The 16144-nt window shown below is 40.4% G+C and overlaps 1 protein-coding gene across 1 annotated transcript in view; it reads left to right on the forward strand.

Moving 5' to 3' along the window:
- The window catches only part of VPS8 (VPS8, CORVET complex subunit), a 172788-nt gene that overhangs the window by 76192 nt on the left and 80452 nt on the right, over positions 1–16144 (forward strand). The window contains exons 28-33 of the mRNA XM_018565944.1: positions 2757–2828; positions 5642–5761; positions 7775–7831; positions 10207–10289; positions 12013–12097; positions 14461–14559. Coding sequence (XP_018421446.1) covers positions 2757–2828; positions 5642–5761; positions 7775–7831; positions 10207–10289; positions 12013–12097; positions 14461–14559 — 516 coding nt within the window. The remainder of the gene's footprint in view (positions 1–2756; positions 2829–5641; positions 5762–7774; positions 7832–10206; positions 10290–12012; positions 12098–14460; positions 14560–16144) is intronic.

Raw genomic sequence — 16144 nt, forward strand, 5'->3', positions numbered from 1 at the left:
TCACATAAGGTAAACATGGATGTCTTTACCTGAGAAGAAAACATCTGACCACCAACTTATATCGGCCTAAAACAATGACAATCCTCTGAGGAAATCAATTACAGACAATTGCATCTTCCAGGAGAATGCTCAGGAGAGGTCAGGGAGAGCCTAAAGACATCAATCTGACCAGAGCTGGCTGGATCAGGAAAAAACCTCAGTATTAATATTGAGAAATTGAGATATCCCCAGCAGTGGGGTCCCATTTATGTGTTTGGGGATGTAGTAGAAAGCAAAATGTTTGAAGTGATAAAGATTAGGCAATATTTGTATCATAAACTATTCACATTGTGTAACCCTTGTACAATGTTAGAAAATCATCTACCTTATAAAAGAGTGTTATGGAATCCCTGTGCTTTTAACAGCCATACACATGTGTCAAAAATTAGGAACAACTCTTCATTCTCAGCATGTGAAAGGTGTCTGTCATGGGGATGAGCTAAAACAGAGAGAGTCCCAGTGATCTCAGCAGGGTTGGACACAATACATTCATCAGGTTGTTTTGTATAAAAGATCATACGATTCATATATTGAGACATATTGTTTGTAGATTATAATTGGGGATTTAAGCTGGCCATATATATTACAATCTTATTGTACAATTTCTTTTTGATTTATGACAACTATGCAGTGTAGGGCCTACCTAATGGTATATAAATGTAAAAGATTGTTTAGGTAGGCCCTCCCTCTGCATTGTTTTTGATTAAAGATAATGTTGTCTATGCACCTATACACCCCAATCTTTTATACTTAGCAAACCTATGTGATATGGAATAATCCGTATGATCCTATGATTTTACCAGCAAAAATATCAAGTTATGGGCACTTTTTTTTTTTTTTTTTTTTAATTGTGATTAGCTGTTCCTGAGTTGAGGATTACAAATTACTTGGTAGCAGCTGAACTAAATATATAATGAAGAGAAGGAGACTGGTAGGAGGGGTCAATTTGCATACAATAACATTGTGCTTACCTGAGTAACCGCTATTCAGAACCCACAGAAATAGCATAGGCATCCGCAGGGCTGGACAAATTTCAGGAGCCAGGTAGCCAATGCTCCTTAAAATTTATAGCTGGCGCCTAACTTTTCTCTAGCTGTTGTTAGGGCTGAGCTTACATGCGGACTAAACCCAAGCTCATCCGAACTCGGAAGGAGACTGTTTATGTGCAGCTACAGGATGACTGCAAATTATTAGGCTTCTGCACCTTTTTGTTCGACAGGCGATTTCTACCGCACGAGTTGTGAACAGCCTCATAGACTTGAATGCAAATCTTCGTTTTGTGCAATATCACGCCGCTAAATATGCGCTATATATCGACTAGTGGGCCCAGCCTTAAGCTTTGCATATCATGATTAGTGAAACTGATAAGTAACATGAGTTGATACTGTTGATCATGTGATCTGCTACCTGTCTGTTTAAACTTACTGTGATGTTATGTTGACATATACTGTTGGTTAAGGGCCCATGGAAGATGGTGGCAATTTTGTTCTGTTTACGCAGCAGAAGAAGAAGCCAATTTGTTTTAATAATTTTATACACGGTGTGTATGTATGTGTGTGTGTGTATATATATCTATATATAGATATAGATATATATACACACTATATAGGTTTTTTTCTTCTCTTAAACTTGTCACCAATTTGGCCTTTTGTACGATTCCTTTTCAAATGCGAACAGTTTGTACTGCTTTCTTGTCATGCAGTCAGGAAGCATGTGTACCTCTCCCCTCCTCAGCCCCCAAATGCTTCGCTTTCATCTGCTAGGGGAATGCTTGCTTATTATCAACACCACGACTGGCTTTAGTTCAAAGTGAGGACGTTTAATCCAAGCGTCTCTCTCCCCTCTGAAGTCTCTTTTTCTGAAGCATAGTCCTCAGGAGACTCGAATAAAATTAAATGAGGTTTATTCATTTCCCTCAAGCTCATAATCTGGGAACAGAACAGGGAATAATAATTAAGTTGTTGGAAGGCATCAGATGATAAGGCCCCTGGAAATGACATATATGAAGGTACCTATAGACATGAGACGATCTTGGCCCAATCCAGTTGATTTATGGTGGATCAGGCTATATCCCCTGTCTCTGGGTACCAGTAGACCTTGACAGACATGCTCACTCGACTGATCTAAGGGAAATTGGCCATCAGCTACATTTGATTTTAATTTTTTTTGTTGAAGGCCTATTGCTGCTTGTTTCCCTGAGATAGGCTGGCAGTAGCAGGGAGGTCTTTCTATGAGCCCAGTCACCTCCAAAGTCACAACATGCATGCTCAGGCAGTTTGTGCTACTGTTTAGCGGAAGATGTTTGCACACATACAACCTCCCTTGGATGTCCTTGGCTAGCTTAGACTGTTGTTTGCTTGCCCATGATTACTACTATTGTGTAATCTACTAGGACATGTGATGAAGTCACACAAATGATGCCATTGGCATTATTTTTGAAAAACAATTAGGTTTTTTTATGACAATTATTTCTATGGCACCAACATGTTCTGCAGCTTTTTACAGTCTACAGACACATTAGTCCTTGTCCCAATTAGAGAGTATCTAAGACACGTAAGAAGCCAGAGACTGGCTCAATCAACTTAACTAAAATATCAGTATTGTATTGATTTTGGGTGGGCTGTGATGAAAAGGTGCCATCTATATACAGGTACATATAAATACGTTGTCTTGTTCATAGAAATATATACAGTGAATACTTGTTTCTTTATTTGTAGACATTTGAAGATTTTACTAATGACAAGCAAGCAGTGGAACACCAACAGCGAATTGTTGATATTTTGCTAAAGGTAAACGTTGGAAAATGTTACCCCAAGGGGCGTTTGTTTGAACAATAGGGTTACAAAAGTATTTTAGGAATATAAACAAAAGCAATATTCATTGTGGCTACACAGTGTTAATGTATAAATCATCCATTTTTATAGTATGTATACAATCCCAAGTTTTTGCTTCTATTCCATTCTCTATTTTACCTTTATTGGAACTTATGTTAATAGAAATATCTACCATTGTTGATAAGTCTTTAAAGGTGCAGATTTCAAGCAGAACTCCAGGCAAACAGCTAAATACACAGATAGGCTAAATACTGTATAAAAGGGAGCTATTTTAGCTGTCAAATAATTTTTGTATCATCAAGTTCAAATTCAATTTACATCTGTGACGCAAAGCTCTGTCTGGCAGGGGAGAAGGCCTGATTTTTCTCTGCTGTAGTTAAGTAATATTTACAGGTTTTGTCCCTTCCTCCACCCCATGACTGGAGTTTGAATATAAAAGCAGCACAATGACAATCTCCTCTCTCTGAGACTCAGTTGTCTCCTCCTATTAGCATACTCCTTGTTAACATATGAGCACCATTAAATTGCTCCTTGTGCTGCATATCCCTGAACTGTTGAGGGGACTGGTCAGGTTCAGGCACTTACACCACTTGCAATAAAAATGCATTTAACATATATTTAAACTCAAGATCAAAAATGAATATATTGCAGCTTACCAGTACTTAGATGTGGTACCTGCATTTGTTTTCTATTTTCAGGATTTGTTTCCTTTATTTTTACCTGGTGATCCTGCCAGTAACACTCTTCTAGTCATAGGGTGACAACGCTCACTCACCACACTGTATGCTTGAAGGAACAGCGTTATCAGGCATGAGATATGTTACAACTACTGCACACCCCCCTCTATTCATCTTCATAACATGGGGAGAAGGGTTGGGGTTCTGGGGCCACCGTAGGTGAACTGGGAACACTGCTAACTGTCAGCAGAGGTGGAGACCACATGAAGTTACAAGCTCACTAGATTTCTGACATGGTCAAGAGGTAGTTATGCACTTATTGAAAAGTTAAAGTGACACTAAACTCAGGAGTTAATCTTAAAAATGCATTCAAGTATCTTAACTATTAACAAAAATTGTATCTTATTTGTGTATCACTCGGCTATAGAGCCTCAAATATCCTCTGAATTGGTGCTGACACTTTCCTTCCTTCTGGAGGGTGGTTACTTTTGTTCCCCATGGTCCCTGTGTGTGTTGCAAAGTAGCCACCACTCCAAGCTCACGCCTGTGATGGACTACAATCTCACATTTAGTTTACTAATTTGCGTTGAGATTGCAGTCCATCAGGGGAGCGAGCTTGGAGCAGTGGCTACTTTACAATACACACAGGGGCCATGGGGAACAAAAATAGTCACACTCCAGAAGGAAGGACAGTGTCAGCATGAATTCAGAGATGATTTGATGATCTACAGCGGAGTGATACACAACTAAGATATATTTTTGTTAATAGTTAAGGTACTTGAATGCATTTTTAAGATTAAACTTCTGACTTGAGTGTCACTTTAAAACAAACCAGTTTTATTGGTACATTTCACAGCCCAAAATGGAGCAAGTAACATATGCTTGATGATGTATTAATGATTGCAGAGCCGCAATAGTTTGTGTATTTATATATGTCTGGAGTTCAGCTTCCAGGGCTGCAAACCTGAATATGGCTACATTATTAGGGTGCCTCTGAAGCGGGCAGGGTTAGCATGCAGATTTGTTGGCCTTTGCTAGATGCATGCTTGTTCACGGTCAGTGACAGTAACATAGCAAAGCCAGGATCACAATGACATCTCTGCAGCTTGCACGTTGAAAACAGTGTATGCAAAGCATTACAGGTTATTTGTTAACTATGACAGCTGAGTGCTGCTGAACGTTTTCCATTTTGCACTTCAGTAAGTGTTCATTGGGGTTGCGGTAACACTTTACGCACTATTCATTAACCCTTTCGCTGCCAAGCCCTCCGGAACATTTTTCAAATCTGCTGGCCAAGCCATTTTTGAATTTTCTGCAATTTTTTCCTACTGATTTGATTTTCAACTGCTGCGTTGCTAGCGTTTGTAAAAGAAGTTTTACAAGCTTATGCTGTATGCTTGATGTTAAGTCATCATAATTTGTATTAAATATTATAGTATCTAAACTAATTTTATCAGCATTTTACACAAAATCATTTCACTGAATAGATTCACAGGAGAGAAAGGCAAACTATTCTGGCCAGACTTACCTGTCTGTAAGAATGATGCCACTCTTAGGCCTTGTACACACTGACTTTTGCATGTAGGAGCAATGTGTACAGCATTCTACTGTGGAGCATTTGCAAAGTTTTCAGCCAGCTTCCAGCAGCTTTGTTGATGACTTTAAAGCAGCCTTTAGTTCCAGTTTGGATATGTTAAATTCAGATTTTAATAGGAGTGTTTGTTGACTGTCACTTCAAACAACCTGCTTAACAGACTTTAGTAAGCTTCAGTTCTACTGGTTGAAAGAACTTCTACTAAGATCTTTGTATAGCATCCTCAAACTAGAGCTAAATGTCATCATCAAATATGCTTTAAGTAGGCTGAAAGCTTTGCAGATGCTTTGTAAAAGCTTGCTGTACACACTGCTTTCATAGCGTCAACCTGTGTTTTCTTTAAACATTCAGTTATGTACAGAATTTCATTTTTTTTATATATATTCCATTGCTCATAATTGGGCGTTTGAAGTAGAAGAAGACAGATTTACTTTACCATAGGTGAAAACTGCACCTTTAATGGGTTATCCTGTTGTCATTGAATCTGTTTTTCTCAGGTTATGGTGGAAAACTCCGACTTCACTCCTTCCCAGGTGGGCTGTCTCTTCACATTTCTTGCCCGGCAGCTGGCCAAACCAGATAACACTCTCTTTGTCAACCGAATGCTGTTTGACCAGGTAAGTGGAGAATCTGAACCAGCCGCTGATGGGAGACTTGATGCTGGTGCTCTATCAATGAGTCCAAGGGATTGATATAACTGAAGAGGGGACACGGGGGGGTAGAGAAGGAGGAACGGGGAGGAGAGTGGAGGAGGAACAGAGTGGGCAGAGGAGGAAGAACAGGGTGGGCAGAGGTGGAAAAAATGGGGCAGGCAGTGGAGGAACAGAGCAGCAGCGGAGGTACAGGGGGGAGGGCAGAGGGGGATTGCAGAGTCACTGCAGTCTCTTCTCCCCACTGGTGCCGGCTGCAGTGGTCTGTGTCCCCGCTGCTTCTGTCGATACAGGTGGGCAGAGCAATGGGGATTCAAAGGGACACAGAGCGCTGCAGCACCAGCAGGGAGGAGAACGGAGGAGCAGAGTGGCGGCAGCTAATCGAAAATCAACTAATCCATGATGAGAATCGTTGCCAGCGATTCTCATTATTGATTATAATCCATCTAATCGATTAGTGTTTGCAGCCCTTATATTTTGTATGTATTTGAAACGCCTTGAAGAGGAAGAGAAGGTGTAAGCTATACTATATGACCAAAGGTTTGTGGATACCTGTCCATCAAACCAATATAAGCTTGGACAACCAATTTCACATCCATGGACTTATGGAGTTAGCCTACCCTTTGCAACTCTAACCACCTCTACTCTTTTGGGAAGGCTTTTCACAACATATTTGTTTTGCTCTTTTACCCAAGACCCATTTATAAGGTCAGGTAAAGATGTTGAATGGGAAGATCTATCTCACTGTCCACAATCTAGTTCATTTGAGAGGTGTTTGCTACGGCTCAGATCAGGGCTCTGTGGAAGCCACTTACGTTTTGCCACACCATACTCATCAAACCATGTCTTTATGTAGCTGGCTTTGGGAACAATAGCATCGCCATGCTGTACCATGAAAAAGGCTTTCCCCAAACTGTTGCCACAATATCGGAAGCAAACACTTGTCTAAAACTTTCTTATATGGGGAGACTTTAATGGTACCCTATACTGGACAATCTTAACTAAATAATTTGGAGAGGTTTCCATTGCAGGATTATGCAGTGTTAAACCAGTGACTGAAGAGGGCATGCTAAGCTAGATGATTTACTTGTTTGAAATCTGAGTTTTTAAGTTGGAAATTGCCATATAGAACTGAACAGGAAATTAAGAGAAGGATGTGATGGGTAGAGAAAACGTTGCAGGTTCAGGTGTTGTTTGAATACTAGCCAGAAGAGGTATGAAAGAGGAAGATAGAGTTACATTTATGAACTGTATTTTATGCATAGTTTTCAGCCAGTGGTGGGACTGACAGCGAGCAATAGGAGCGAGAGGGCAATTGCATTACTCATGCTGCAGAGCTCAGAATGGACTCATGTGGTGACAGCTGTTTATTAAAAGAGGCAAGTGTTAACATTTTCAAGCTTGGATATGATGAGGACATGCACTAATTCTATAGTTGTGTCTTGCAGGAGGGAGGATAATTAAAGGCTTATATTGGAAACAAAGGGGGGAGGTAGGATGTGAAAGTGGTTATTGGACAGTACATCACACATTGCTTTTTTCCCAGAGCATAGAAGCTTCAGAAAGACACATAGTTATTCAATATTTGCATTCAGGGTCTCCCCATTTTTCCCCTATGTTCCATAGAACTTGAAGATGGTTGTGGTAATGAAGCCTTATCTATTCTGGTTTAGGTGACAGGAATATTAGCATAGCCCTTTTTAAAATGCTAATTGTTCAATATGCATTCCCTAGTAAATGGAAATAATGATACACGTTTGTCTACCTATCTAAATAACTAAAAGGGCCTAAAGGAGGTAGTAGCATAGCAGACGTAAACATTTCTCAGTAAATGTTGAGTAGACATAACAAAACAAGTATGCATTCTTTTTTTGGTTAATAGTTGGATGGATCGGATCCATTTTAAAATATTTTATGCACTTACAATGCCAATGTCATGCCGTACCTGTAATGTTACAATCATTTTTTTTTATTGTGCAGGTCCTAGAATTTCTGTGCAGTCCAGATGATGATTCCAGACATTCAGAAAGGCAGCAGGTATTGATTTCCAGTATTAACAAACACATAATGGACTGGTAAATATAGAATAGTCTCAACCCAGAACTGATATCCAAGTTTTTGTGGTGGTGTCAGGGGGCAAAAACGCCCACCAGATGCTTCTGTCTCTCAGAAACCCCCACCAGATGCTTCTGTCTCTCAGAAACCCCAGTGCTAAAAGTCTCTTCCCACTCCCTAATATAAAGGAATCAGCCATTTTAATGATATCAAGCTCTTGTAGCTGGACTCCCCATGTACTTGATTATTCTCCTTTATAGGGAATCTATTAGGTAAACAAGACATGATCATTTGTCTTTTAAGGGCCTTTGTAGTTTTTGTAGTATTAAACCGTCAAGTGAAAAAGCCCTCTTTTACAAATCTCCATCTATGTAGCAGGATCACTATTATGTTCCAGAGTTTCTTGCTCTCTGAACAGCCTTTTAGCAGTTCCCCAAATTCTAGGCACATCATGTATGCCTTGTATGATTCCTTGTGCACGTCATGGTAAGCATGTTCATGCCTCATTGTCTCTGTTGGTCCCTTCTTCTTCATCAGGCTTAAAGGAGAACTATGAGATGAGTGATTTCCACTCACCTCATAGTTCTAGCCGACCTGTGACAATGAGACTGTCACAAGTCGGCTCAGTAGATCGGGAGGTGAGCGAACACATACCGGGTTCGCTCGCCTCTCGATCCTGTCACGGCTCTCTTCTGTGACAGGGGGAGGGGCTGGATTCCCCTCTCCCTGTTCCGATCTGCCAGCGCTGACTGGCGGAACGGACGGGGGAGGGGGCGGGTACAGCTGGCTCTGCCTCTAGATAGGCAGAGCCAGCTGTCACTCACGCAGCTGGGCGGATCCCGTCATCTACGTCGGGATCCGCTGCGGCGTCTCAGCATACCACGAGCTGTAGCTGAGATCTGTCAATCATATTGCTAGACTGCACAAGGGGGAGTCATTATCAATGTAAGCCATCACTGCTGGGTTAACATAGCGCTGCTCAGTGTGACCAACCATGCATGTAGTACCAGAGCAGAGCTCTGCAAGGCGGTACAGGTAGCCCTCTATGAGATCCTCACAGTGCACATTAGAAGCTGCAGCAAGTCAAATAGAGCCTGTCATATTTCCAGGCTTGTGGATGTCCATCATCATCTAGCTGTTCTCCCCAGCTGAACTGTCCCTAGCCTGCTCCTTTTAGTCATTAAATTCAGTCCTTTTTAGTCATGGGGGCTCAGCATCACAAGTGGGTGATACCAAGGGTGGTCTGCTTCCAAATAGTCTGCTTAGAAATGCCCATTCCTCCCGACACCTGACCATAAACGCACTTTGATATACAGCTTGCATTAGGGCTGAAGTCTTTCGAGAGGAATACTGAGGTATGGCGCTGTGATGTTTTCAGGAAGCTATGTACAACACCCTGCCATCCTCTCCCACCAGTTATGATCTGCCTGAATTGCATGGGGAAACACAGAGACCCAGTGATGACATCATTGGGTCTAACATAAGGTTTGTCATGAATACATAAAAATGTCATAAGCACATATATGAGAATGGAGAGAGAAACCAAGGAAGGCAAAATATAAGCAGATTAAAGTGCAGCTTTTACTCATCACTAACAAAGCAAAACTGAAATATCAGTTGTGTTTGGAGTGGACCTTTTAAATATGCAGTGACTCTCTGAAGTTGCTAAATATGGTTGACACTCAGTTTGTTGCCTTTCCCTTTCTAAATGGCATTTACAATCTCATTATTTATTTACTAACTATCAATATACCTGTGAAAAATAAGCCAAGGCAACTGGACTTGCTGCATTTTTCTTGAAGACGTTTCACTAGTGATCGGACCAGCTTTCTCAAATCTGATTTGAGAAAGCTGGTTGGATTACCAGTGAAACGTCTTCAAGAAAAATACAGCAAGTCCAGTTGCCTTGACTTATTTTTTACAGATATACCATGACCTGGAGGAATGAGAACCTTCACAGACTTACTACCAGTATGTTTCATAAATCCAAACACGAAAACCTTTCTGCCTCCGTTTTTTGTTTTTGTAAAAGATTTAACATTATGTCACTAATTTCATACATTTGGGGGGCCATTGTGCTGGGACAACTCCCACTGTCACAAATAATTTTGCACTGCTAACTTCTATCTAGTGGTCACTGGATAAAAAATGTAGAAGTCTTTTTGCTTTGCCAGCAGTTGAATGGGTGGGCACACAAATTGACCCTGCACTGGAACCCCTTGGTCCCTGTGTTCACAATTTCATAGCATAAATATACCACGGGGGGGGTGGTGGTATTCACTCTGGTTTTAGTTTACAGGACTGTATTATGTCATATAGTGATACTCTAGTTTTAGTTTTATTGGTTTCTCTTTCAGGTTCTTCTCGAGCTGCTTCATGCAGGAGGAGTAGTTCAGTTTGAGGAGAACAGACTGATTCAGCTAGCAGAACGAGCTCAGTTGTAAGACTATTCATGAATATTCTTGGCATGATATTATTCCTTTTATATTTAGGTCACATGCTTTATTCAGATAGTCTTCCTCCGCCCCCCAGTTGACCCACTTCATATTTGTAAATTTGGAGTCTTAGATTATGGCAATGCCCATGTTTAGTGCCCATGTGCCCATTTCTGTGCTCTTGGCACTCTTAAAGCTCACTTCATGACTTCTGTTATGGACCTACTGACTAGGCGAAACTTAAAAGAGAACAAAAGCCAAACTTTTTTTGGCTTTAGTTCTCTGTAGGGTCACAGAAGTACATTTATTAATGTACTCCTGTGACCTAAACTCAGCATATGCTGACAGCGCAGAGCCGTGCTGAAGCCAGGAAGGATCCCGACAATATTGTTGAGATCCACCCTATTTATTGATTGACTCTACCCGCCCTTCTCCTCGTTCTCTCCCTCCAATGAGTGCTAGAGGATAAGGGGTGGAGGGGGGATACCTGCGGGGGGCAGTGACTGACAGTGTGCAGAGAGAAAGCATTGACCTGAGCAATCAGCGGTTTGTGATCACTCAGATAACGATCTATAAAGCCGGCATGTGACAGCTGCAGTGTCACATGCCAGCTCAAAGTATTGAGAAGAGTACATTTTACTCTCCCAATAATTCTGCTTTAAGCTGACCATACACGGCTTGAATATTTGCCGATCCCTCTGGATTACCATAATTCGAGCCATGGTTGGCAAACCCAGCAAAACAAACTTTTACTGTAAAACCGAATGAGCTAGGCAGACAATTGTCAGCCAAACAGTGCAGACAATCAGCTGCAGTCACATTTTGGTGATTCAAGCACTGCTGCTGCTTGAATACAATAGTCAGCAGTGAAGTTCCTCCATCCATGCTGTTTAGTTTGGATGGGGGATCGAGCTGTTTTGTCTCATTCAGCCCGTGGCCAACTTTTCATATACAAGAACAACAAATGTTGAAGGATTTCATCTCTGCCTGCATTATTTTCCCTCTTTAACATGTATTGAAGGTTTTCTATACCTACCAAAGGCATGATCTTCCCTCTGGCCAGGTGTGACAGTCTTGTAGCGAAGCAAACACTGTTGATTGTTATGTAACCTGGGTAGATATAAATGCATAAATACAAGCATTTTTTTTTTCATGGACACTTTGCTTTCTGCATCGCTTTGTTCAGAACCCTGAAAGGGAAGCATTAACACAAAACAGATCTCTGTAGTATTTGTGCCGCAGCTCCCATACAAACAGGAATGCTTTAATGGACACAGAGGAATCGAAATAAAACACGCCACACGTGTTTACAGCATACATTATTATCGATTACTGCTCTGTTCCTATTGTTACTGTCATCTAAAGAAACAAGCAGTGTAGCACATCTGAAAAGCCCACATGTGCCCATGTACAAGCCCTCAGACTTGTTCCATGGCTCAGTTACTATTAACTAATTAGAACTAATTAGAAATGCTCATGCTGAAACATACATTTTAGGATGTATGTAGTAACATGATTTAATATTTATATAGGAATACACATGTAGGGTCAAATAAACATATTATGGCAATCAATAATATGTTCCCAGTTTGATTTTACAAGGTCAAAATGTGTTCCTTACAGCTTTTTGTAGAAGATGTTACATTTCTTTTTGTCTTAATTGTTTTATACCTTTGTGAAGACAATTAATTATCTAATTCTTTTTTTTTTTTCTTCTTCTATGTGCAGCTACCAGATTTGTGAGTTTATGTATGAGAGAAAGCACCTATATGAAAAAATTATAGACTGCTATTTACAAGACCCAATGAGGAAGGTATAGCTAAAGCTTAGGTTCTTTTCCTGCCTGCGTGATACTTTTTTGACTAATTTGCATTTTTTCTACACTTATTTCATGAATTGTTCAGTAAAATCTGATGAATCAGACTACTGCATGTAGTAACACAGAGCCTTACCTGCTCTGGTCCCCATGAGACCAGTAGGATAACGACCCTTCTATTCATGTATTTGGTTTACACTGAAATCTGTTCATTAAGAAATATTGGTGGTCCAATAACATCAGGATATCTGAGTGGTCAGATTCATCAGCAGGTTCTAGTACCGGCAGATTTCAATATTCTGCCTCCTATTTCTTGGGAAAAACAAGGAATATGTACTGACTTCTCTGATTTTTTTTTATGGCTTATTTGTCAGTTTCTTTTCTGTATAGTTTTGTGTAGTACTTTATTTATTAACCTGTTCACACTGTGGATCTTCCCTTTGCAACCTAGAATATACAGATGCTAACTATGGATTGCTAACTGTAATCTAATGTTTCCGAGTTTAGTTTACCTTCAAGAACAAGTCTTTGTAAGAAAAAAAAACCACAGCTGATTACTGAAAAATATTTGTTAAAAAAGGGGGGGGGACGGGGACCCTCAACATTTTCACAGTTTTGGCAATAATAATGTGTACTAAATTAGTGTAGCTAACGGAAGGTAATTCATAGTAAATTATTTTATTTGTCCTGATTTATAGGGTATGTCATATGTCTGCGATTTCAGTTTATTTTGGGAGTTATAGGTCACAAAATACAAGGAGTGAAATACAATTTTAGTGTGAAACAATTTTTGAATGTGGTATGTTTTGTCTCCTAACTTTAATAGCCTCCTTGGCACTATATTTTCTTATCATTTTTTTATTAAAAGCATTTTATTTATTTTTTTACTTTTTGTTTGCTTTTTTCCTTTTTTTTTTAAAAATTAGAAACTGTTTGAAACTTTTTTTTTAAACTAGGGGGCATTAAAGGGTTACTTTTTGATTTACAGTGGCTTTTAATACTTAGCATTCTGAGGAGACACTGTATTCTCCTCTGAGATACTTTGTATCACTTTTGTAACACACTTATCCGGCTTGCAGCTCCACAACACAGGGAGATACAAGCCAGATCAGTGGCTGTAACAGCACTCCAATCACTGCGATTGGCTATCGCAGTGATCACAGTGCTGGGACCCCCTAATTTGCTTTGGAGGGTCTGCATCGGAGACTGACGGACCCAGCAACAGCATTGACAACATGAGCGCTGGTCCTTCCACGCATTTTCCCGCATGACGCAATTACTCCGTCACCAGTCTTTAAGTTACTGAAAGATATTGACGGAATAATTCTGTTATTAGTTGGGAAAGGGTTAAAAGAGAACTATGGGGGAAGTATTCTTCAGGGTGACGAGAGGGCATATACTAACCTCCCGTGACCCAACGCCGCAGCCGGGATCCACCCAGCTGCGTGAGTGACAGCATGCTCTGCCTATCTAGAGACAGAGCCAGCTGTGCCCGCCCCCTCCCCCGTTCGTTCCTCCACTCAGCGCTTGAGGATCGGAGAGGGGGGGGGGGTGATCCCTGCGGGGAGCAGTGACTGGCAGTCACGGCTCTCTTCAGGGAGATGATCGGAAAGTGAGCGAGCGACAGTATGTGTTCGCTCACTTCCCGGTCAAGCTTCTTGGACACAGGTTGGCTCTAACTATGAGGATGAGTAGAAATCACTCACCTCATAGTTCTCCTTTAACTGTTAAGAAAATTGAACCAATGTTCAAAAAACTATTTTTAATGAACAAATTCAACTGGAGTATGTCCAGCTGTAGTCTTGCCTGTTAGCAAGGGAGCTAATTTAAATCCTATTTCTAAAACATAAATCAAACAAAACTCTTTTTGTGCCTTTGCTAGCAAATATATGTGGAAGCCAAACCCTATCAAGATGCCTCTGGATGTGTGATCGAACCTCAGTCTGTAAGAGTACAGATATTAAAGTATATGTAAACTCAATCACTAAAATCTCATTCAATCCTTAGCATGTTATTATCATTTCAAAAGTAATTTTTCTCTGTCTGCTAAGGGAAATTGACTTTCTGGTACATTAAAAGGTTTCTTCTTCTAAATGTATTTTTCACTTTCAACAAGAAAGTTTTTTTCATCATGACGCAGCCTGACTTGGAAACGTATGGCTATGATTAAGCTTGGAAACCTATTAACTTTTTGCTAATTACCATTGCAGTTAAGCGTCCGTGTTCTGGTTGAAAATGGAAAATGTATGTTTGTAAACATTTTTACACAAGTCACCAAACTCTTTCCTTTTAATTTTTATCTTGTGCCTATTATATTTTAAAGAAATCTACCATTTTTTTTATTGTTTTTATTGCTATAGCATGAAATCTTTAATTATATTCACAACATTCTTTCGATCCCGGGCTACAGTCCTGAGGAAAAGCAGGAAACATGGGATAAAGCTATGAAACATATGGAGGTATGACTAATGGAAAACCTAATTATAAACGTGCTTCTGTGGGGAAAGTTAGTCTTAATCTCAGTGGGAAAATAGATCATCTGACTGATTTTTTTTTAAAGTTGGTTATATTTGAAGTGAAATGAAATACAAAGATTAAATATGCATAACTCACTATAACAACCTTTTGTGTGTGCTTTACGAACAGAAATAAAGACGTGTAAAAAAGTGATCACTGCATGCATGACTGTTATGTCAAACGTAAATCCCCATCCAGTATATTCTGAGATCATACGCTCAACAACCCCCCTTCCTCAATGTAGTACTCCGCGCTGCATACAGTGATAACTGTGATCTTCCAGGGGCTGCCCCAGCATCTTGCCTCTGCACACTGAACACAGGGAGTTGCTTGCTCGGCGCCACCGTCATTCAGAGAGCGCCTTGTATTTATTTTTTCAATGAATACAAGGCATTCTCCGATTGGTTGATGTGGAAAGGAGGGGAGGGTGATGGCAAAATCTCCACCTCAGGCAATCGGAGAACACCTTGTATTTATTGAAAAAAATACAAGGAGTTGTATAATTGATGACAGTGCTAAACCAGTGACCCCCAGTGTTCATTGTGCAGAGGGGAGGTCGCTGGAGCAGCACCCAGATGATCATGGCTATCACTATATGTAGTGCAGACTACCGCAGTGGTTTTCAGCATCCCCAGCAGGCTTCCAGATATCGGAAATTAATACTTACATCGAGCCAAGCTGGACCAATGTCATTTTGCAATAAAGATCATTCCTGGAGTTGTGTTTAAGGTATGGCTCACCACCAGCAATCAGATCTAACTAGCAGAGGGGGAAATATCATTGTCAGAAATACCTTTTTCTTTTCTTTCTAGTTTGTAGGTCATGTTACCAATTAGATGCCTCTCTGCTCTGTACAGTCTGAGTTGGAGGGTCTAACTAACCTATGTGGCATGGCAAGCTTTGCGACATAGCGAGGGACATTAGATACAAATCAAGAGAGTCGTACTTCTGACTTTTTTTTTATTTCAAAAAAACTTTATTGCCACTTAAACAGATGTACAGCAAGCCCAGACACATCATTCTCCCCCAGTCATAGTAAGGGACATACTGAGCTGTGCTAAAGAACTGGAGCCTGTGCAATGTGGTGGCAAGGATCTGCAGGCCCATATAGTCTCTGCAGTGTTGCCACCCAGCTCGAGCACTGCGGTTCTTTAGAAATAAAGCGGTGTGTGAGCACCACTTACTATCTGTCCTGGCGACTTATTCTTCCTGCCTCAGCAGGCCAGTTTAGGTCTATTACAGGGGGAGGTAGGATCAGAAAGGGACACAGTAAGTCAGTTTCTTTTTTTTTTTCTACGCATTACGGTGGCAATGCTTCAGAGACTAGGAGAACCTGCAGATCTATGATATTGTTACCAGGATGTTAAAGTCACTGGCAGGATCAAAAGGTATTTCTTTAATAAAGAAACGTTTTTGAAAATAAAGGATACATATAATTTATAAAAGTGATTAAAAAGGTTTTAATGCATTTTTATGGTTTACTGACACTTTAAATGCATTGATCGATAGAGAGAGATATTATAATAT

Source organism: Nanorana parkeri, unplaced genomic scaffold, assembly GCF_000935625.1.
Source record: "Nanorana parkeri isolate BGI_ZX_2015 unplaced genomic scaffold, ASM93562v1 scaffold901, whole genome shotgun sequence".
In the NCBI taxonomy this organism is placed as follows: Eukaryota; Metazoa; Chordata; class Amphibia; order Anura; family Dicroglossidae; genus Nanorana; species Nanorana parkeri.